Genomic DNA, 25,436 nt, shown 5'->3' on the forward strand with positions numbered 1-25,436 from the left:
TAGAGGGAAAGTCTACATTTCTAGGAGTAAAGAAAAACCCCTACAGCTCACTACTAATCTTCTCTGCAGGCTACAAACTCCAGGATGCATTAACCAGAATTGGTATAACACAGAGAGTCTGACTAGATCTTAGATTGGTACAAAGTTTTCATAGGGAAAAAATATACAATTTGTGGTACAGCTGCATTGATTTCCATTCTTGATTTTTTTAATCACCTATTCTGGGCGTGCAAATGTAGCAGAAGTGCAACGCTCAATCGGCCGAGTGCACTGTTATTATCTGTTATCAATAAGAAATGTTCAGGAGCTGAAACTGACCTTTGAACGGTTTTACAAGAATGATGGGAACATCAGAGTCATCACGAGGATTGTGTAAATTGTACTTTTCTGTTGCGGATTCACTATGAAAGAAAATCCAGATGATTCGGTCGTCGGCTACGTAAAGCAATAAGTAGGGATGGGTACCGGTATCCGGTGCCATGATGGCACCGATTCTGACATAAACGGTAGTAACCAGACCGAAAAGCAGCGCACATTTCGGTGCTTTTTTTTCCTGAGCTGTGATACACTTTGGATTCTAGCCAATCATTTTACGTTTCCGAGGATAGTAGGCGGGTCCAGGTACGTACGTTCTTTGAGAGCAGAGCTACAGATTAAAAATGCCCAAGGCGAAGCGGTCAAAAGTCTGGCTGTACTTCACAGCAAAAGATGCAAACTCAGCAGCTGCAACAAGTGCTTTAAGCTGATACTGTGATACTGTCAAAGGAGGTAACACCTCGAATCTGATGAAACACCTGGCGACGCATAGCGTTTTTTTTAAAAGCCGAGAAATGCGCCGTATTTGATAGCTTGCTGCGAGACCTCACATCGAGCACATCTACTGCGGGTGTGGTGCCTGTTATCGACCCGGAGTTAGCAACATCCCCCAAAAACCCGAAGAGGAGAGTCCTGGCCCCTAGCCCTGCCAGTGTAGCAGAAATGATGAGGATGATGATGCAGCAGCAGCCGTTCTTCTCTGCGTGAGTAGCTTAATGTTGTTCGTGTGTAATTTACGTTGAGTAGGCTAACCACATTATTACATTAATGCATGTAAGGTGAACTAGCAAACATCATCATAGCTACATGCGGCTGTCTTCTTGTTTGATGGCAGATACTCCCTTCACCCTGGACAAAAAGGCTAAAATGACCAAAGAAAAAGTGGAAAACAGTTAAACATGAGAGGTTTTTGGACAAAGTTTGTGTTTTTTCCATTGTTTAAGCTGCTTCCAGCCAAGAATGATACCATATATGCCCCATAGCTGCAGAAAAGGCTAACATTGTTATCTTTTTACAAAAAAACAGCTGAACATGAGAGGTTTTTGGACCAATTTTGTGTTCTCCATTCTTTAAGCACCGGTTCGAGCACCGTTTAAGCACCGGCACCGTTTCAAAAGTACCGGTTTGGCACCGGTATCGGATAAAACCTAAACGATACCCATCCCTAGCAATAAGGGTTGCTCTTTTTAAAAATAAAACATACTTATCTGCACATTACATGATATGCAGAATGATTTAGCACTACATGCTTTAGCGAGCACTGCTTCACACTAATTATTGCTTCTTTGTTCTCACTCTTGAGCATGAAAATGCCTTCTCGGTATATTCCTCACAGAATGCAGTCTGCTTTTGTGTTTAGTGAACAGGAATTACTTTAAAACAGATGAAAGTTTAGAATTTTCTTAAAACAAACCGTTTAGATCAGTTCTCCGTCACAAACTGCAACAATCCTTTTCACACACAATATGATCTGTTTGATTTGTAAATGCACCTCTAATGAGCTTGTTCCTTGGTCATGTGTCAAGTGTCCCTGCACCCACACATCTTAATCCAGCATTTGACTGTGGAGTGCATTAGCAAAAGCACAGGAGGCAAATGAACTTAGTTCAGCAGGTGGGTGATTGCTATTGCATATGCAAAAATGTGTCTGCCTGCAAGCACTTAGCCTGGTTAAACAAAGAAGTGTGCATCGTGACTTGATGCGCAAGGTGGGTTTCCCCAATAATTTTCTCATCTGACACGTTAAATGCCACGGGGCTCTCTTCCTCTCCCCACCCATTATCTCAAAATAGATCCTCGCCATGGCTCTGATGTCATCTTTATCAGAGGAGAATGGGCCAATATGAAGAAAATGGCTCACCAACTGGATTTTTCAGCAGTAGGGAGCATAAAGTAGACTCCGTGCTCACAGTTGCCTTGGAAACACATCTGTTATTAAAAGAACAAGTATTTTTCTAATACAATCCTGTCTGTATCTTCACTTTGAAGTGAAAACTCTTACATCATCATGCTTCTCCTATAGGCTACGTGTCAAAATGTATGTGATGGCTGCAGTTACAGCTGCCAAACATCACAGGGCTACAATAGAGACGTATTTATTACACTACACTTGTATTGTGCTTTCTTTAAATATAGGATTGAATTCACAGATTAATAAAGAATTGGTGTTAGTTTATAATTTCTTTATTTTTACCATCTCATACACAATAATGTATTCTAAAATAAGTGTCCACATTTTAGTTTAATCTTAGTAAAAGCTGCTCAAGCCCCTAAGAGGTGTAACAGGGGGCGGGGCAAGCCTATGTGGAGACCTGCAAATTGGGTCATACCACAACTCTGGATCATGGGGGGGAATGGGATTTGCTATGTTAGTTTTTGTTAGGTTTTTGTGTGTTCTACCCCTTTTTGTATCGTTGTGGGTTGATCAGCCACTCTTGGTCTCATTTTGGTAGGTTAAGTTGCTCGAGGTAGTGTTGCCCTTTTTCTGAGTGGCGTTCTGTTACTTTGACCTCTTTTATGAGCCCGAGCTCTTGTTTTTTCTACTTTAGCCTGTGTCTGACTGTCCTTCACTGCTTGGTCCATCACAATGTATGATATAAACTGTGTTTTCTGTGTTTTGACTCTTTGTGTACGTTGGTGTGTGTGTGTCAAATCAAAGTTTAAGCTATCTGCTCTGTGGTGGCTACAAATGTTTCACTTGTGAGGAATTATTTTGTCACTTAGTACCAGAGATGGACAGTAACGCGTCCGATTACTTTTTTCAAGTAACGAGTAAAGTAAGGGATTACTATTGCAAAAACGGTAATTAGATTACCGTTACTTTCCCGTAGGAACGCTGCGTTACTGCGTTACTAAAACTGTGATTTTTTTTGCGAGAGTGTCTCATGACAGTGATGTAAGCAAGTGCGACGTTCGTGACAACAGCTGTGTGCAGATCAACAGTGGATAATATATCGAGTGCTGGAGAGTATGAGCGTGCAGCGTTTAAAGCGTGGAAGTACTGACCTTACTTTGAGTTTGATTCCATAAAAAGTAACAAAAACATTAGTGTCCGTTGTGCGTGGGAAGAAAACTTCTTTTTACAGCGAAAAAACCCCTAAACTTCCGAACAAGCACCGAGTAGCTACGACTTTATTTATTTTCTGCTGTGTTTTACTTGCATCTATTTGAAAGACTGAGTGTAAACACACAAAAATAAATAATATATGAGCTGGAATGTGCAGAAAATAGGTTTAAATGTTAAACAAATTTCTTCCAGTCAGAGAATGTTGCATATAATTAAATTTTTACTTGATGCATAAAGTTAAAAGATTAAAACTAATAAAACAAGTTTAAAAAGAGACTTTTCCATTTGATTACATTTTGTATGATGGATTATGCAGAAAAAGTAGAATTGGGCTGAAAGATCTATCGCTTTATCACCTATTCAGGTTATAAATCGTGTTTTTAAAAAGCAACTAAGTAACTAAGTAATTAATTACTTTTGAAAATAAGTAATCAGTAAAGTAACAGGATTACTTTTTTGGGGAAGTAATCAGTAATTAGTTACTGATTACTTTTTTCAAGTAACTTGACCAACACTGCTCAGTACAAAACCATTTTTAGTTTGAAGAATATTCACTACTGATACTAAGAATTACATGTTCTGAACTTGGCAGAAGTTTAGGAATTAAAACACGAATCCTTTGTATTTTGACGTCACTGGAGCTTATAAATCTTAAGACTTTCTTATCATAACACATGCATGGACTTGTCATTCCTCTGTTGAGGGTTACTAGTTAAAATATATGCCAATTAAATAACACATTGTAGAGATATTGGAAGGCTGATTTACCCTCCCCTACTATTTCACCCATGTTTTTTGCTAAGCTAGACTAACTGAAATGCACAAAGATTAAATTTCTCAGTCGTATCATTACATTCAGTAAATGTCAGACTGTCACTAAATTTGAATTTTTTACTGTGCTGTCATTTATCTAGACCATGAACATCAGTGTTCATCACATATTTCTGTTGCCTTCATACATATGTTGCTTTTTACCAAGTGAGTGGGACTTCAATCCATGTTGTAGCTTCCTGTAATCAATAATCTCTCTGCACACTTTGACTCTTAAGAACACAACCCACGTCCCTTATAAGGCTTCAGTTGATAGGATCAGGCCAGCAGTTCTACACACACAATGATGCACTGATTTCCACGGGTATCAGAGCCTTTCCTCCACTCATTGACAAGCTGCCTGAACTAGGAAATGCTCCTTCGGGCTTCAACAAAGAGGAACTGCAGTGTGGCGCACAATCAACACAATTTTCATTTAGTGGTTTCTTTTTTTTTTTACTAATTGTATATCTCTACAAGACACATGACATACTGCATCATTTAAGTTTTAATTTCACTTCATTCATATGTGCAATAAAGCAAATGACAAACAAATGACCTCTTTTTACCATCATGGTTTGAACCTGAACAGTTTGCTACTCAGTTAGTTATGGTGACCATCTAATTATAGGCAGAACATATGGAAGGCCACAGGCTCTAAAAGCACATAAACAGGACGCTAGGTGAAATAGGAACCTCATCTTGTTTTACGTTCTCAGCCTCGGGCAAACGCTCCGCTTGCTTTTCTGCTCTCTCCAAGGTTGGAGAGCACTAACTGCAGCTTCATCAGATGTGCCGTCCTGAACTGAGGTGACGATGGATCCATCAAAGGTAGACAGGTCACCCTCTGAATTTCACCCAAAGTGCATTACAGTTGTATGTATTATTTCACCAGTACTAACTGTTGTGACATAATGCAACACCTTTAGACAAACACATAGTTAGCATTTTATCTGTTGGCTCAAGTTATACTTGCCTAAGTAAGGAGGTGAGTCTCGTTCAGGTGATTCACAATAGAGTGAAAAAGAAAATGTTTTTCTTTTTCAACATTTTATGCAGTCCTGAGAAAAATTAAGTCCTTAATTAAACGCGATCATCAGCAAGTTTGGCCTCTAAAACCTGTTTAGGCAGTCTTCTGGAGTATTCAGGTGTGTGTTAACACAATGGCACAATATTTGTAGGAGGCGTAACCCATTCAAACCATGCAACAAAAAAAACAACCAAAAAACCAAACATTTGTAGTATTAACCATCTAAATAAACCAGAAGACTTCTGGACCAATTTCCTTTGGCCAGACAAGTGGAGCTGTTTGGCCATAATGCACTTTTTCAACCATAGGATATGAGCAAAAACACCTCATGCCTACTGTGAAGCATGGTGGTGGAGGGCTACTGGACCGAGTCTTATATAGCGCTTTTCTACTCTCCCAGAGTACTCAAAGCGCTGTATACAACATGCCTCATTCACCCATTCACACCCACTCATACAAGCACACACAAGTGCAAACTAAACTACATTCACACACATTCACACTCTGATGAATGCAACGGAGGGCAACTTGGGGTTAGTATCTTGCCCAAGGATATTTGACATGCAGACTGGGGAAGCCAGGAATCGAACCACCATCCTTCCAATCAGTAGCTGATCTGCCACCTGAGCCACAGCCACCCCTCGACCGTTAACTCCCCTGCACACTACAGTATTCCAGTCAAAGGTGAGGCCATCTGTCTGATCGATAAAGCTTTCCAAGGTGGGTCATACAACAGCACAATGACCACAAGCACACCAGAAAAGCTACAACACAATGACTGAAAACAAAAACAATCACAGGGTTGTAGTGGCACGGTCAAAGTCAGATCTCAGATCTCAACCCAGTTAAATGTTTGAAATGCTTATGGCTGAGATGTCGCCTCTGAACTGTTTGTATTTGTTAATCAGGCTGTAAATAGGACTAAACAAGATGTTGACATTAAGGATAGTGTCCTAAACCAGCTTCAAAGACAACTACTGTATGAGTGACGCTGTGTGTATGTTGTACTTACGAAAGAGTCCTTTCCAGCCTGCCGCCAGGTGAACCAATGATCTCACCTAATGTGCAGAACATCTGACCCAGGAAGTCCTTTACAGAGTAAATCATCATAGTTAATTCATTGCACTCAGACACTGTGTGCTGCACGTTGGCTGATTTCTAAAATGTGGCTGTTGATAGGTTAACAAAGTTACAGCTACCATGTTATATATGATTTCAATTTGGGTTACTTGGATTTAAAATAAAGAAGTAATTGGAAATTCTTTTGTAAACATTAATTGAAGATGCAATAGTAATGAGATGTCTAGACGTTGATTGATTACAGCAGACTGCTTAGGACTAACACAGCAGCTAGTTAGCACCTACTTACTGAAACTGTCTAATTGCTTTTTGTCCATATGTTATACTTCATTGAATTGAGCTTTTGTAATTAAATTGTTCTGCTTTAAGCAATCCTGCTGCTAAACTAGTTTCCCCTTGTGGGACAATAAAGAAATTGAAATTTAAAATTGAAATTGAAACATTCTCTTACAGGATTTTCAGATTACATTTGTAATCTCTGTAATCTCAGTGCGACTTCATTCGTTTCTGTTGGAATTAGCGATGCAGTTACAGAAACACACTGAAAGGTCAGTTTGCTGTATGCTTAACACATTGCTTAGACCTCGGCGATGTGTCTGACCCTGTGACTCATCGTCAGACATGACCCTAACCCTAAGGTTACTCTATACTATCAGAAGATTTCATTGTAGTCTTCGTTTTGGCAAAAAATAATTCTGAGATAAATCAAATTATTATTTATATAGATTTGGGTTATTTTTGCTTTTCTCCAAAAAATGCTTTAGGATTATGGTGCTAGGGTCCACATCACTTAAAGAAATGGTGCAGTAAGCAGGGAGAACAGGACATAATGATAGCTTACCTTCTGTTTATCCAGGAGGGGAGGCAGTAAGGAAAGGCAGACACATGTTAGAGAAGCTGGAAAGACACAATGAAAAGACCTCAAGTTCACAAATAAATTAATTTTTCTTCCAAATTTAAGAAAGATGAAGACCAGTCAGAGCTGCAGTGCACTGAGCTTAAAGTAATGCTTTTATGAATCATTACTGTAGGATGCAAACTAAAAAATAATGGTTTGATTTATGCTTTCTGTAGATACTTTAGTAGATACTGTACTAAACTTTGTTTGATGTTGAATTCAGGTAAAACTACAGCTGGAGTGGAGCCGGACCACACTGACACTGGTAGCATGTACCTTGGACAAGGTGCCAGTCAGTCGCTACATATCTGACATATAGGCAGCTATTCAGCATCAGATTAGTACCTGGATCACAGGCACACCAACCCTCTGCATGTCTGCCTTCTGTTCTGTGGTCCTCCTATCCTTCTGCATGGCAGTCCCATCTTCAACATCTTCTATATTCACCAAAACCTTGCCTCTAAAAACCACTCAGCCTGAGCTGTCCCTCTGATGTATTATTTCTAATCTTGTCTGCTACCTTCACATCCTCGACTCTTTGCATCTTCACTGTTACATGTGTCTCCCTGTTATTTACACATGTATTGCTTCTATTGACTTTCATTCCACTTCTCAATAGAGCATAATAACACATCTCAAGGCTCTCTTCTACCTACTCCCAATGCTAACTACAAATCATAGTGTCATCTGTAAACAGTATAGTCCACAGAGATGCCTGCCTGTTCACATCTGTCCACCTGCAAATAATAGAGGGCTCCATTTCTTGGCTATTGATGACAGCTGCGCAACTGAATCTGACGCGTGATGAGGAATTTTGTTTTTTCTGAGATGGGTTTCAATCGATATCAATATAACAATTTTAATGCAAAGTAGACAACAAGACATGTTGAGAGGTGTCCAATGTTTGTATTGTGATGCAGTATTTTACCTGTTCTTACAGTCTGACAAATGTCACACTTATCATAATAACAAAAACAATTTTTTTTAGTAGTACCACCCAAACTACAATAAGCAAAACCACTTTTGTGAAACCCACTGAAATAAAACTTGATTCAATTTTTTATTTTTATTTTTTTAAATAAGGTTAACTCATTTTTTTTTCTGGGCTTCATGCCAGTGGTCTGTGGTCATTGGACATATTAAGCTGCTTACATGTTTGGAAAGATTGGAGCTCCTAGTATCCACATTGTACCTGCAGAAGAAAAGCAAATCGCAGACTTCAGAGTGTTTCCTTTAGAGTGCATCCTGTACAACATAATAAAACACAAATGCATACAGAAAAATTACAACTGTGGAGACAAAGAGACACCTTCCTAATTTCCCTTTTGCACTTGACTTGACGCACACATGATGGACAGCTCTGGTGGGAGAACAAAGAAGAAATTCATGTATGCTAATTTAATAATACGATATGGTCTCCACAGGAGGGATGAGTCAAGAGTTATAAAACAGAAATTTATGGATCTGGAGCAACACTGACACATAACATACAATAAGGATTGATCTGCAGATGGAAGACTCTCTCTTTTGCTGTCTTTGCCTCTTCTTCTCTTTTAAAATGTGCTTTCCCCAAAGAAACTTCTGTTTCTGACACAAATTAACATCCTTATTTCTGGGTGGATTCTAAAGGGTCCTGAAATCAATGGCCCATGAAGGTTCATGCTGGTATCATAGACCAGGTAAACCACTGAGATCTTAGCTGCACTATCATCTATTCTCCAGAGGCCAGGCAGCCTTGCAGAAGAAGAGTGATGAAGGTCCTTATTGCACTACTTGTGCTGAAGCTCAGGGGAACAGCTGCTTCTCTGTTAGGCGAACGCAATGCTAAGACAATAAAATAGGATTGTCAAAATGATCTGAAACACTTTCAACAGTTGAAAGAAGAAAACTCCTCTCTTTAAATGCTTTTTCAGACATTCTGTATCATTGTTACAAAGTATTATTTCAATGTAAGCGGATAGTTTGAAATGATTGAATGTTTATGCGCCTGTTTTCCCTTCAATCTTCAGTCTTTAGCAAACTTCTCGTCTTTATTTGCAAATACTTCATTTTTTCATACTTTCTATTTCATTCCACATCCAACATATTTATTTTGTAAGAAATAAAATCTTGCATGGATTATATATTTAACCTCTTTTCATCTGTCAGGTCATTGCTGCTTTGCAGGCTGGGGTTAGTCTTCAGTTGCACTTTTCTGCACATTTTCAGTAGAGGTGGGAATCACCATACAACTCACGATATGATATTATCACAATACTTAACGCACGATACGATGTTATTGCAATTTTTTAAAATATTTTGCGATATTCAGATTCTGTACATAAAGGTAAACTTTATCAATATTCATTTTATCTAATATCAAAGTCTCACACTCAGTCTTTCTCTCATTTCAGTTTGATTGTTGACAAACTGAACGGTTTGTATTACAGTCTAGTCCAACTTAACTGAATCAACCATCTGGTACAATTATAGCTATTCTGAACTCTGCAGTTTATGAAAACTATGCAGCCCCTTCAGCAACTGAAGAATTTGAAAGTAAATTAAAACTAAATATAATTTTACATTAAATAAAAAAGTTTTAAACTTAATTAAAATAAAACATGTCTTAAATGAAAATAAGTAAACTGTCATGTTTATTGCTGCCATAAAAAAGTTAAACACATTTGGACAGTGAAGGAATGTCAGGATTCTTGCTCAGAAAAAGGATCAACATGCTCTGAAGTCAGAGCACAAAAACCTTTTTTGTAACAAAGTATCGATTTCTGCTGTCCCTGTATCGATACATTATTAGCAAACAAAATATCACCATACTACACAGTATCGATTTTTTCCCCCACCCCTAATTTTCAGTAACTAGAAGATTTCACCTCTCAAATCAAGTCTCGTACATGCATCTCAGTCTGATAATTCTTCTATTATCTCTCTTTGGGTATGTGACATTGATGATAATTTTATATAAAGTGTAAGAAGCTGACCCTAATCCCTCCACTGACTCAAGCTCGTCAGAGACCCGTTAAAGGTTACAGAGTGTTAGAAAGCTTTCCTTCATTCTGACCTGTCGGTGCTTGTAATTCATACTAATATGTTTTTCATTTTAATTGTATTTTCTAGAATTTTTCACAGACTTTTTGGCAATCAAAAGAAAAACCCTCAGTTTCCCGACACACATCAAAGATGACTTTAGACTGCATTTTTCCAAAGACGTACATTTTGCTAGTTTCAAAACAGAGTAAAGTTTGAGAGTGGGATTTTGGTCATCACTGATTATGTCCATTTGCCTAATCACATGCACTCTCACAAAATAAAGCGCTGTGTTACCGTGCCTTGTCAGCTTGTCAGGGGGGTAGTACACTCTAAGACACTTGTTCCAAAATGATATGCAGAGGAACAAATGTTGAGTTGATAGACAGATTTTGTTTTGTAAATTTGTCAATTATAATAATTACTTTCTTTGGGTTTATTTTTACTTGTTATTTGTTATTTTCACTGTAGAGGATGCACAAAGGTGTGTAACTGTGTAAGGGTGCACTGTGTACTGTGCATAAGATGGAAGAGTTGAACAGGCAGAAAGTGACAGGCAGGAATGATTTCCTGTGTTGTTTAGTGGTGCATTTGGGTAATCTCGGTCTCTACTGAAGGTGCTCCTGTGACTGGCCAGCACGTCATGGAGTGGGTGGAAGGTGTTGTCCATTGTCCTTATCTTGGACAACATTGGGCGATCGTGGCTCAAGAGTTGGGAGTTCGTCTTGTAATCAGAAGGTTGCCGGTTCGAGCCCCGGCTCCGACAGTCTCGGTCGTTGTGTCCTTGGGTGAGACACTTCACCCGTTGCCTACTGGTGTTGGTCAGAGGGCCCGGTGGCGCCAGTGTCCGGCAGCCTCGCCTCTGTCAGTGCGCCCCAGGGTGGCTGTGGCTACAATGTAGCTTGCCATCACCAGTGTGTGAATGTGTGTGTGAATGAGTGGATGATTGTGTATAGTGTAAAGCGCTTTGGGATCCTTAGGACCAAGTAAAGCGCTTTACAAATACAGACCATTTACCAACATCCACTTTTCCAACATCACCTTAAGGCCACCTTAAGTGTTGCTACTCTGGTATTCACTGCTTTAAGTAGATGTTTCATGAGCTGTATGACTGATATTCCAACCCTTAGACATTATGAAGCAAGTATAAAAGGTGGAATTCAGTGATTTAATTTAATCAAAATTTCCATTTAATCAAATTTCCTCTTCAGCAAATATCACTTGTTGAGCACTCCTTACCTAAAAGGAATCTGTCACCTCCCCAAGCAGTATTGACAAGCACAATAATTACATTGTACTGGTCAAGATGAGAATAGATGAGAGTACCGGCCCATAAAATGTTTACGTGTGTTATATTTCAAAGTAACGTGAAAGCCAGGACTCGAGGTTTCCTGCAGGAAAACCAATTGTTATCACTTCATTTGACAGCGGTCTCTTGTGGCTGTAACAATTTTAACTTTTAAAAAAAAGGAGAGAAGATATTGTTAAAGATCATGGGGAGGAGATTAGTGTCATGAATCATGGCATTTGGACCTAAATACAGACTCCGAAAGAGGCCAAATACACGTTGAGGACAGGTTAACAGATCCTGAGACAAATACTGAATGAATGGTACCTTTGTACATCTTTACTTGCACTCTTACAGAGAATGCTTATACTTGGAATTTGCTGTAGCTAGTTTCAGGGTTACCAAAAGTACTGGTACTATATTCATTACACACTTCGGTATTTTATTTCAGAGACTCGGTGTTGCCTTTCTAATGCTGATTGGCTCTTTTTCTGGGAGATTGCTATGGTTTGTTGTCAAAGGAGCTTGCAAAGAAAAGCGTCTGGACTTCTTTAAGTTACTTGAAGACGTTTCACCTCTCATCCGAGAAGCTTCTTCAGTTCTAAGGTCAAATGGTGGAGAGTCCCAGATTTAAACCTAGTGGGAGTTTCCCCCCACAGAGGGACAAAAGGACCCTGATGATCCTCTAATCGCCTGAGCCAAGGTGTGAAACTGGGTGTGGGTCCCAATCAGCCAGAGTTTCGGGTGAGTTCATTGTGAAACCTGGCCCCACCTTATCATGCGAATTCCTGAGGTCAGATGGCCCAGGGTGTGAGTGGGCGTTAAGGCGTCTGGGGAGGGAACTCAAAACTGGATTATAGATGGCAGAGAGTTGGTGTCGTAAACCACCGCCTCTGTTCAAACATGGTCGCTCACAGTGGACATAGATGCTTCTTTCACTCCTCTTTCAAACCATCTGTCCTCTCTGTCCAAAATGTGAACATTGGCATCCTCGAAAGGGTGACCTTTATCCTTAAGATGCAGATGAACTGCTGAGTCATGTCCTGTGGAGGTGGCTCTTCTATGTTGTGCCATGCGCTTGTGAAGTGGCTGTTTGGTCTCTCCAATGTAGAGGTCTGGGCATTCCTCTGTACAGCATACACCACATTGTTAAGTCTGTGTTTTGGAGTTTTGTCTAGACCCAGCAACACGCTCGGACAAAAACTGGTTCACCCGAAAGACAAAACTACTGGCTCAGGCGATTAGAGGATCATCAGGGGGTCCTTTTGTCCCTCTGTGGGGGGGACACTCCCACTAGGTTTAAATCTGGGACTCTCCACCATTTGACCTTAGAACTGAAGAAGCTTCTCGGATGAGAGGTGAAACGTCTTCAAGTACCTTAAAGAAGTCCAGACGCTTTTTCTTTGCAAGCTCCTTTGACTACGATGACCTGGATGACTGAGAACCTTCACAGACGTTATGGTTTGTTCTTAAATCCACCATCCACTTTGCATTGGTGTCCCAATTTTTCTTTGTTTTAACTCTGTTTGGACTGGCCTTGTGTTATTGTTCTTTGGTAGCTAAGAGTATACCCTGGATGGAGCTTTGGGGAGCAGGCCAATTGTTTTCTGCCTTTGGCCAGAGCCTTTATTTGGCAGTTTGTAGAGCTTCAATTATGGGCATCTTGCTGTGCATCCAGACCCCGTCTCTCATGGCACCCTTCTATACTTCCAGCGCTCTAGAGTGCGACCAATTTGGTCACAAATGTGACCAAATTTTTCAGTGGTGCGACTAAAAAAAAAAAATTGGTCGCACCTGTGCAACCAACTGTTCGGGTAACAAAAAAAAAAAATCTCTGCAACTCTCCGTGTGATCAACAACAGACACACATTATGCCCCTGTCGTGGACTAAACCAATCAGAGATAGTCAGGGGCGTCATGTCGTCATGAATTCCCTCTGACTTTTGCTGTTTTGCTTCCACCACGATAAAAATCACACTTCCTGCACAGCTCTCTCTCTCTGTACTTCAGGAACAGTTTCCCATCTCGAATCTCTGTTTTCTGCATTATTCATTCGCTTATCACCCACCAGTCTACCGTTGTTTACAGCGCTGTCTTTTTCTTTTTTCACTTAAATGACCTTGGACAAGAAAGCCTAATTTCTGCTGTTCAATACTGAAGAAATTTAAACTTCTTAAAATTATGCAAAATTGCAGAATATTGCAGAATATTTTTAAGGTTATCTGCTATAAAAAGCCAGACCAGGAAAATCTCCTTCATGTTTTTCTGTGTTTTATTCTCAGTTACTTTCACACAAAGGCATCTGCTGTGATGTTCACAATTCTGATGAAGTCTCATGTGTATCAGTACTGATAAATGATCAGAATTATAATATTTCTGACTGTCTGAGGCTAAATTGAATCGAATCAGGACTTTGAGAACCTGAATCAAATGGATTATATAAATCAGTGATGATACCCAGCCCTAGTGAGCAGCCTAGGACTGAGAGAAGTGGATGTAGCTGTGGGTGATAAGAAAAGATGAAAAGAACTATTGATAACGTTTTTGTTAAGTTAAGGCCTGATCCGTCTGAAATTCATAGACAGTGCTCTGACACGGTGCCATCAATCTTTGAACGCTGAAAAAGCAGCAGTGTATCCAGGAAACACATTATATGCTGCTATAAATGCCCAAGTGTCCCCTCTCCCCACTGCCTTTCAGCAGCAGACAGCAGCAAACAGGTCGTCAGAGGAGCCAAGATGATGATTAAGTTTAACATTTTCTACAATATTGACAAAGCACTTTAAGCACAAGTGTGTTAGTTAATAATTTAGAAATTAATATTGTCTGTATGGACTTCCCCCCCCAAAGAAAGTGCACATGTAAAACTGCGGCGTTAAGCGATGCGGTTGAAAAATTTTAGTGCGCCTAACTTTTGTACCGGTGCGCCTAAATTTTTAAAGTTAGGCGTAGCGGTGCGCCCATGTCAAAAAGTTAGTCTAGAGCCCTGACTTCTGTACATCCCTCTGTGCTTCCTCGATTTTGGCTTCCAGCCTTCCTCTACATGGAGGGTTGGAGTTCCTCTACTTGCAGATGGGGATGGTGCATATAGCAGTGATCAAATCTGCAAGCATCTACTCTGATGAGTGTTTGTTAGTAATCTGGGGAGTCATGCCCTCGATGGCTAGACATCATCTAGTTTAATTCCACTGCTTTTTTCTGCTGGGTTTTCCCACTGTATCCATATGAGTCTCCTGATGTTATTGCACTGAGATACTCTCTCAGTGGCTTGGCTGTCACTGTAGTATTCCACCAATAATCAAAGGAGCTTGCAAAGAAAAGCGTCTGAACTTCTTTAAGTTGCTTGAAGACGTTTCACCTCTCATCCGAGAAGCTTCTTCAGTTCTAAGGTCAAATGGTGGAGAGTCCCAGATTTAAACCTAGTGGGAGTGTCCCCCCACAGAGGGACAAAAGGACCCCCAGATGATCCTCTAATCGCCTGAGCCAAGGTGTGAAACTGGGTGTGGGTCCCAATCAGCCGGGTTTCGGGTGAGTTCATTGTGAAACCTGGCCCCACCTTATCATGCGAATTCCTGAGGTCAGATGGCCCAGGATGTGAGTGGGCGTTAAGGCGTCTGGGGAGGGAACTCAAAACTGGATTATAGATGGCAGAGAGTTGGTGTCGTAAACCACCGCCTCTGTTCAAAGATGGTCGCTCACAGTGGACATAGATGCTTCTTTCACTCCTCTTTCAAACCATCTGTCCTCTCTGTCCAAAATGTGAACATTGGCATCCGCGAAAGAGTGACCTTTGACCTTAAGATGCAGATGGACAGCTGAGTCTTGTCCTGTGGAGGTCGCTCTTCTGTGTTGTACCATGCGCTTGTGAAGTGGCTGTTTGGTCTCTCCAAGTTATTCCATCAATAACATATTGTCAGTCATTCTCCATGTATGCCCTGTTCCAGTAGCCTACTTCTAAACACTATGTCATGGATCCTCATGGCTTCAGCGTTGTATCTCTTGCACATTTTCCCAGGTAGGCTTGGTAGTATGGTGGGCAGACAATAAGTAAACTAATAATCAAACAGAAAATATCTCATAATAAAGAGCAGCTCCCAGACATCCCCGATGAAAACAAGTCCCAGGTGGGCTAGCTTGGCTTTTCCGGCAGTCTGTGGTCAGGAGTGCCCTGCTATTGATACAGGAGCTTGGAATGTGGAGCAGTTTCACATGGCAGGAGAGCTTCAGGCAGCACTGGTAGTTTGAATTCACAGAGGTCCGAATCAGAGGGTTTCTTTAATTGCCAAGTCTCTGGATAGAGATGTGTGTGCAGCACCCTGTGGACACTTTGGCTCTGGCTGGAGCTGCGCATGTACTTCTGGACTGGGGCTCTGCAGGGCACATGGGCTCAGTGGGCTGTGGCTGCACCAGGCATGGCAGGTGGCTAATAAAGCCCTCTGGGTTCGAAGAGAACTTAAGACTGGCCATCCCAGATATTTGAATTGCTAAGACATTATGCCTAAATATATCTGGTTAGATATATTAGGATTGGGATACATCCCTATCCCAATGAAAAATGCATAGGACAGGATGGATGGATAGATGGATGGATAGATGGATGGATGGATAGATGGATAGATAGATGGATAGATAGATAGATAGATAGATAGATAGATAGATAGATAGATAGATAGATAGATAGATAGATAGATAGATAGATAGATAGATAGATAGATAGATAGATAGATAGATAGATAGAAACAAATAACAAGGTTCGGGTAAAGTGTTCAGGAACCACTGATGAGAAGTGAGCTACTGAAACAAGAAGGCACAAATGGGCAAGAGATGATAACAGGACACTGTTGCAATGCTACTATGCAGGTAACCCCAGCGGAAGGAGTTATGTGAATAGGATGTGGGACCTACTGAATACCCAGCATCCAGGTTGACGGTGAAACAACTAGTAGCTCAGTGTTCCAACATTCGGTGAATGAACTGCTCTCATGACTAGAAACTGACAAGGTACAAGACAAATGCAACTGCAAGGGGGAGCCAGGATGACAGGTCAGATTGAAATATTATCATCATCCCTACCCAACATTGGGTACCAAGCCTGAAGGAAGGTCTACTAGACAATTTACTAGACAATCAGCTGATCTACCAGTGAGATGCTCGGCTACAAGGTGAAACAGCCATAAGGAGCAGTTCCCACCATGAAGAAGCAGACTACAGGCCAAGATCATCACAGTGGCAGACATCCAAGAACGGGTCTCCAGTATGAAGAGTTGGACAGCACCTGGCCCTGAGTTGATTCACACCTACTGGCTGAAGAAGCTGACTGCACTCCATGAGCGTTTCGCAGCACAAATGAACCAGCTGCTAATTGACGAGACACACCCAGATTGGCTAACTGAAGGCCAGACAGGCCTGATCCCCAAGGCCCCCCGGAAAGGACCAGTCATATCCAACTATCGGCCAGTGACCTGCCTCAGTACCACATGTTGTCATGATCCAGGTGGGCACAGCTGTGTTGTCTCTGAGCTGCTGTCTCCGCCTTGGGGTGGAGTCACCGCACACTGACGAGTCTCTTCACCTGTGCTGAGCTGTCAGCATTTATGGACCAGCGCTCACTCCACTGCTCGCCACGGTTTCTGCTACACCTGGTCAGTGTTGCTTCAGGCAATTCAAACCAAGGAATAATTTTGCCATCCGTGACTTACTGTTTTTCCCCACAGCTGCTCAGTCCTTATCCACTCCACCCACGGCAATACCTACTGGACCCTCTTCGCTGGTTCATGCCTGTCAGCTCAGTCTTCTCAGCTCCTGTCAACCGCGCTCACCTGCCTGCCCTCCTGCCTGCAGCTGGCCTCGTCAGCCACCACTCCCGGACCTCGTACTCCCTCTGCGTCCACCCTCCGCCCAGGAACAGTAAGGCAAAGTAATGCCATGTTTTCAAGCTTTACCTGGATACTTTTCCCTAAGCTTCGTCACTAAAGCCACTCTCCTCTCGTTGCAGTGTCCTGAGACTCCCGGTGCATTTCCCGCATTCTGCGTCTCCCCTCTTTGGTCATGAGGAGTTTCTATGAAGATTTAAGCTTTGCCAATTATTACTTAGAGATCAAGTTCTTGTTTCAGGTTTGGTTCAGGCATTGAAGGAACACCTTAGTTCATAGTATTTAGTCATTTATGTCTTGACGTTTTGTTTTTTTGGAAAAAATAAAGTTTTGTTCATGTTTTCTCGTCTACGGGATGTCACGTGTGCATTCTGCATTTGAGTCCTCCGGTCAGCCAACCTTGGCCGTGACACGTGGAAGTTCCTGTCAGGCATCATAGCGGCTAAGATGAACAGGCACATGGGTCAATACATGAGTGGGGCACAGAAAGGAACTGGCAAGAATACCAGAGGCGCAAAAACACCAGCTACTGGTAGACCAGACTGACCAACCCATGCACTGCCTGGATTGATTACAAGAAGGCCTATGACTCAATGCCCCACAAATGGATCCTGGAATGCCGAGAACTATACAAGATCAACGGGACCCTGAGAGCCTTCATCAGGAACTCAATGGGGATGTGGCGGACAACGCTAGAGGCCAACTTCAAGCCCATAGCACAAGTCACCATCAAGTGCGGGATCTACCAGGGAGATGCTCTGTCCCCACTGCTGTTCTGCATCGGCCTGAAGCCCCTCAGTGAGATCATTAACAACGCTGCCTATGGATACGGTGAAATTCATTTTCGATTTAAAGTATTTATTGGTGGATTAGTAATTCGTTTTGAAAAACTGATTTAAAAATAGTGTTTTTACTAAAGTAATTTATTACGTAATAATTTAATTTAAAATAATGTTTGAATAAATAAAATGATTTTTTTTAAAGAATTCATAAATGAATTTACAGATGCAGCTTTTATTGTCCAATTCATTATTAAAGCACAGAACTCTTTGTTTCGATGCATGTGGCTCTTGTGGACTAGATGTAATTTCTGTCATTTTTGCTTTCAATTGAGGTTATTTCTCTTAGTCGGGAGTATAAAAATTCAATTTTCAGTGACATTGAGACATCCAGTGACTACTGGATTGATACATACTACACCACCCCACCTTGTTTTCTCCTTCATTCTTGGCAATGGGAAAACTGGCTGCTCTCTGCCCAGTCTGGAGGCCATTGCAAACTCTCGGTACCTCAGCAGAGCTGGCAATATCATTAAGGACTACTCTCACCCCAGTAATCAACTGTTTGAACTATTACTGTCAGGCTGATGGTACAGGTCACATAAAACCAGGACAAACAGATTCAGGGATAGCTTCTTTCCCAGAGCTATCGCCGCAGTAAATAAGCACAAAACAATTGAGCCTGCTTAACTATACCATACTTGCCATTGTCACTATATTATGCTGCTATCCTGTATATATCGTACTTATTATTGTCTGAGTACTTCGGTTGTTTTATTGTACTTTTTATATTTTACATTTATATTTATTATTGCATTTTATTATTGCAAGGGAGTGGCACTCCAATTTCATTGTACTTTGTACAATGACAATAAAGGCTATTCTATTCTAATTGCTGTTTACTCTACTAATCATGTTAACAACAATTTCTTAATCCTAAGGAAAATCTAACCACATTATTTTATTACTTATTTATTTGGTGCCTACAGTTACGTCTTTTTAGCAACATTTAGTAATTTTACAATGTTTACTTGTGGTAGAGCTCATGCTTTCCTTCCTTAGCTACTAAATTTAGTGAAGACTATATAAATATAAAGTATAATATTGGATGGATTGGTGTGAATTTAATTACAAACATCTGTAGTCATCATAAAACCAGCTGACTTTGCTTAGCTCTACATATTTTACAACCGTGTACATACATGGTCTCCACCTGAAAAAGAAGGGTTGGTAGTTTGAGTATCATCTGAATAATATCATGTTTTTCCTCTTGTCACATCAGCTGATAAAGAATACAAATTATGAAGATACACTGTCTGATGAGTATAATTATAGTTCTCACTGAAATTATTTTGCCTGCTGGTTGCTTTTGTTATTTTATTTGTATTTATTTATTTATTTTATTTAGAATAAGCATAGTGTGTGGCTTTGAAAAAGGAACTAAAAGCAGGTGAAAAAATACCAAAGAGCCAGCTCACCCAAAAATGTCAAATTTAGTGTTCGCTGCCATTTGAAGGAGTCACTGCATACACTTCCTCCCCACACTTCTATACATATACACTTTTATTAAATCGCTGTCCTGAGTGTATCACCAGTATCTTATATGTATTACTTCCTGCAACTCAAAGCTCTGTGGATGATTGCCAAATGAAATTTAAGTAAGGACGAGCAATAGAGTTGCCAGAAACTCGATTGACTTTCATTTATATGAAAGGCAGCTGGATCTGCCTGTCTAATATACAAAGTTATACATGGTCTGACGCCTCCACCAATGAGTGATTTTATTAAACAAAAGTCTAGCAGTGTTGCCGGGTCTCGACTGACTCGAGCCACTGTTAGAGGTGATTGTGAAGTGACATTCAGGCGGACCACCTTTTCACAGATGCTCTGTCATATCAGGGAGTGAGCTTCTGGAATAGTCTTCCACTGTCAGTGAGGGAAAGTACAAGTCTACCCATCTTTAAGAGTCACTTAAAAGGGCGGCTGAGGGACACACAAACATGTGATCATGTTTAATAATCATGCTTTATATTGGACGGGAAAAAGAGTTAGTGAATTACAAAAAGGGAAACAACTGTTAGTGCAATGGGTCAGTGCAATATCACGACAGTCAGGGCATGTACGATACTGGGGTTTGTGCAATATAATTGATGTGTTTCCGTTATTGTTATCTATACTGTCCTCTGTGTCCACTCTCCTTGTCCTTGTCATTGTTTGTTCCAGTATAATGTGATCACTGTTTTTGTCCTTGTCACATGACTTGTAAATAATGTCTCTGTGTGTTTTTACTAACTTGTGTTTAACACCAACCTGCCAGAGGGTCTGCAGATGGAAATTAGCCCAAGGCTATAATCTGGCATATTTACATTTGTTAAAATGTTCATTAATATGTATCGCCCCTCTTTCTAAAAATAAATAAATAAAAAATATGTCTCACTTTATTCATTTTCTTTCTTTTTTCTAAATCGTGGATTAAGATCAGATGGATGATTTGTCTGCTGCATCCTTTGTACCCCTGAGATTCAGATGGCAAAAAAAAAACATTTGTATGTCTTTAACTTTGTGACATTTATACATACTCTTTTGCCTCAGCAGTAAGAGAACCGTGCAAAATGAGAAGCAGGGTAATTTAAGCTGATTCATACAGTCATCATGGTGGTGATTAGTGCAGTTAAATCACATTACTGTTATGCAAGTGACAGGCAGTGAAAATCAACACCATAATGAAGGTAATGTTTTTAACCATCCACAAGATCCAAGACAGAAAATTAAGTTTATTTGGGGGAAAGAAAACCGTAATAGTTTTACATGTGGAGTCCTCAGTGAGCAGTTCCTGATCACTTGAACACTTAAATGCATGACTACGAGACATTATATCCAGCATTTACACTGAGTCTGGACCATGAAATATATCACAGAAAAATACATTTTTTGAAACTGAAGTCTTTATTGAACCTTCTGACAAAATAAAAACTAGTGATGTGCGATACCACTGATTTCCTTTCCGATCCAATACCAAGTAATATTCAGGGTGGTATTGACGATACTGATCCGATACCGATACTTTGTACAAAAACATATTTTATTTATTGTATCTCAAATTATAGCATCATAATAATTACAGGACATCAGATTACTTGTTCTTATCACTTAATAATGCAGGGTTCATCATATAGAAATAAAAAACCTGTAGTTGTGCCTATTTGAACACTTTGCCTGCCTGCAGCACTACAGGACTGTCTCGCCCTAGCAGCACCTGTCCCTGTCTACTCCTCCTCTTCAGTTCGCCTCAACATACGATATGATTTACTCTGAGGTGTTTGACAAATTTGTGGTGTTGCCACAACACCTCACTTTCTTGCCACATGTATCGCAAACCACGTCTCGGCTGTTTGTGGAGGTAAAACACGTCCGCACATAACTCCAATTACGCTCAGCCATTGTTGTGAGTGCGCACGGTAAGGGGCTGCCACATTTATACAGCCGTATTTCGCACATGACTATGAAAGGCGCAAGAGGAAGTAGTTCCTTCCAATTGTAGACAATCCGAATGATATAGTTTCTTTCCACTGTGTTCCTGTTAATGATAAACTACAAATTTACCCTAAATTACTAAAATATCGATATTTTAATATGAGAATCGATTCTAGAACATAAATGACTGGTATCGGAGGAATCGATATTTCAGGATCGATCCGCACATCACTAATAAAAACTAATAATTTTGTATCATTTTTGCTTACTTACTGCATTTTTGTGCTCACAGTTGCACTGCTTATGTCTGTATACATCAGGTTTACCAGGAAAAAAACAGATTATGTAGCGATCTCAAAAACACATATCATCAAATATGACACTCTTGGCGCTACACGGTTAAGCATTGAAACCTGGACATGATGTTTTTAAATGGCCTGTATTTGTATAGCGCTTTACTAGTCCCTAAGGACCCCAAAGCGCTTTACATATTCAGTCACACACACATTCACACACACATTCACACACTGATGATGTTTTTAAAAAATAATACCACTTGATGCCGATCCCAAATGTGACTGACAAATGATTTGTTGATAATGGTTTGGGGAAGGTCTCACCAAGGTCAGCAGTGCCCTAACAGTGTCAGATTCCCAAAGACAGCAGATTGAATTTACGCATATGTGGCAGGTGGTTGTTAATGTGTTTCAATGAAGTTTAATGATGCTGCGGGAAGAAATCATAAGTCAACACTAGACAGCGAGAAAGATGCATTTAGTGCTGAAAGCTTGTAATAAGTAGTGACAGCTGATAATTAAAGGTAGATTCTAATTTAGATGAAATTCATGCCACTGTGATAACCTTATATTGCACATTTTAATTTACAGGAAGAGATGGGTTTGGGAAATGGGGTCGCAACACTGAAACTTCTGAAAAGCAGGTTGACACTGGAATAGACTGAAATAAGTCAAATTTCTAAATGTAGTCACATTAGATGATCCAGATCATTATGTTGATCAAGGCCACGCTGTCTGCATGAATGGAGAGAGATGTCTCAGGGATTATAGTTGGTCTATTTAAGAGGATGGTCACATTTATGATTTAGACAACTTATCAAGTTTAATTGTGATAATAAGAAATGTTGTGGATGAGAGAGAGAGAGTAATAATGAAGGAATGGACTAGAAGCATGATACAAAGGGCCAGAGTCAAGTGTCCCAAAGGGAAGCACATTGATGCTGGATGGGGGAAGGCTGTGCTGAGAAAGTTAATGAAGAGGCTCGCTGAACTGTTAACTTATCACTAACTGAAGGTTGCCGATGTGTAAAAGCCAAATAGTGAGGCTAGCACTGTTGTAACAGAGAGAAGTACAGAAGAATTTTTAAAAATGAGTGTAGAGGTGAACAAAAATGGCACAAAACATGGTAGGTGTGTTTTATCATGATTCATATGATGCTGATGATTGATTTTAGGCTAATAGTTAGGCTAACACACTTACCGCTTATCTTTACTTTCCTCACAAAACTGAGAGATCCTTCACTTATTTTAAGTGTGTCTCAGCGCAATTCTTAGCATATTTTGGCTGTGTCCCAATTCAGGGTCTGCACGCTTGAAGTACGCATTTTAAGTGCGATTATATATATATATATATATATGTATATATATATATATATATATATATATATATATATATATATATGTATATGTATATATATATATATATATATATATGTATATGTATATATATATATATATATATATATATATGTATATATATATATATATATATATACACATATACATATATATATATATATGTATATGTATATGTATATATACATATACACATATATATGTATATCATATATATATATGTATATATATGTATATATATATATATACATATATATACATATATATATACACATATATATATATGTATATGTATATGTATATATATACATATATATACATATACATATATACATATATATATATATGTATGTATATGTATATATATGTATATATATATATATATATGTATATATATGTATATATATGTATATATGTATATGTATATATATATATATATCATAATAATCTGACAATACTATAATATTGGCCATATTATATTCACATTACCACAGTGAGATGATTTTAGTCTCATGAACAACATTAGCTAATTATTATTTACTAACTACTCTTGAAATAACTGTTCGGTACAGAAATGAAGCCCAACAATCATGTTTTACAGTCCTGTGGTTTCAGCCTCAGATACTCGACTAATCAAAGTGATGTCATGACAAAAATGAATGACCAACAAAACATTTTTTCTCCTTCATTTCTGTCAAACAAAGCTGTATGTAACGTTTCTCGCGGTTAGTATCATGGTTGCTAGGCAACCTGAACAGCGCGATGAAGGCTAGACCGTCCCATTTCACAAGCCTCTCACTTCCGCACTTCTCGTACTTATAGTACGCCCCGTACGTAGTACGTGTAGTGCGCGTACTTCAAGCGTGCAGACCCTGAATTGGGACACAGCCTTTGGTTCCCTCAACTGGTCCGTCGGGTTATTGTCTCCCCAGAAACACTTCCCTTGTGCTTTTGGAAATCTGTTTTTTCCTATTTCTGTTTTTTCTATTTCCGTTGTGTTTTATGTGCTTTTGCAGCGTTTTTCTTATTGCTGGTGTTTTCTTAAGTTGCAGTCCGTTTCACCTCTTAGGGCCACCGTAAGTACTTGACTCCCTGGTATTACTATGAAATGCACACCTTAAAACAGAAACTCATAAGCTGCAGTTGAATAGCATCTGACAAATTTAGAAGATCATCATTTAGCCTGGAAAGCCTTTAAATAAAAAGCCCGTCCTAAAGCTAGAACACCTCACTATCCATCATTGATTGAAGGAAATAAAACAACTCTAGGCTTCTCTCCAGCAGTGTAGCCAGACTGACAACACATGCGTTTATTTGTTTTAGTTGAAATTTCTAAATTATCTCCAGTTAACAAGTTAATTACTTTAAGGTGTGCATTTCACTTTGACTATGGGGCTAGAGTTAGTGCCTTTCACTGGTTTGTCGCATAGCGTCAATGAAGACTACAGTGTAGATCTACTCTAATGTATTCCCCACTGCTGTGTAATCCAGTATTGTACATTAAACATTATTAGGAAATATGCTTTCCACAGAAAGATTGGTTTGTAGATATGACTGACTGTGGCATTTGCATGTGTGATGGTTCTTGTTATCTCAATAACAAGCATCTAGTGTCATGTTTGTGTTAATCCGGTCATGATGTTTAATAAAAACTGGAGACTTCATGAAATGGTCTTCATGGTCAGCAAGACTATGAACAACTGCAATGTGCCATCTGGACTCAAGCACTGGAACAAGAACAAATGGAGCAAATTCCCACAGGTGTGATTGGAAGGGACGTGTTTGAGATGTGGTCCAGCTCCTGAGATTTAGATAAATGATTTCAGATCAAAGGAGCATACTGTATGTTGCACCTTTATTCATTTTGTGGTTGCAACCTGTCTCTGTCCTCCAAGGATCATTTGGGTGTCCACAAGTACTGACACCTGAGCCAGTTCCATGACGTAAAGTCACCGTTACTTTCCTGGACTTGTAACCACATGTTGCTTCCAACTGTTGTGATTGCCATTTTGGTACCATGGATTACTTTTAATTATTCCCTGCTACTTTTTTCCCTCAGGGGCTCAGTGAGATAATAAAATTATAGATGCAATGCAAGGACTCACGTATTTCAGCAAATTCGTAGAAGATTGCCAAAGCTGCTGTGAGG

At 39.8% G+C, this 25,436-nt stretch overlaps 1 protein-coding gene across 4 annotated transcripts in view; it reads right to left on the bottom strand.

Annotated features, from left to right (window-relative positions):
* LOC146519221 (copine-9-like) overlaps positions 1–25,436 on the bottom strand; it is a 205,727-nt gene that overhangs the window by 119,262 nt on the left and 61,029 nt on the right. For 3 of the 4 annotated variants that reach the window (XR_014874280.1, XR_014874281.1, XM_085161093.1), the window contains 2 exons: positions 8,353–8,392; positions 6,235–6,314 (listed from right to left, as the gene is read on the bottom strand). Coding sequence is in view for 1 of the 4 variants with exons in the window: in XM_085161093.1 (XP_085017219.1) it covers positions 6,235–6,314; positions 8,353–8,392 (120 nt within the window). In the remaining 3 variants the exon portion in view is untranslated. Of the gene's footprint in view, positions 1–6,234; positions 6,315–7,143; positions 7,200–8,352; positions 8,393–25,436 lie in introns of those variants that run through there. The other variant, XR_014874282.1, reaches the window with a different exon arrangement.

This window comes from Neolamprologus multifasciatus, chromosome 5 (genome assembly GCF_963576455.1).
Source record: "Neolamprologus multifasciatus chromosome 5, fNeoMul1.2, whole genome shotgun sequence".
Taxonomy (NCBI): domain Eukaryota; kingdom Metazoa; phylum Chordata; class Actinopteri; order Cichliformes; family Cichlidae; genus Neolamprologus; species Neolamprologus multifasciatus.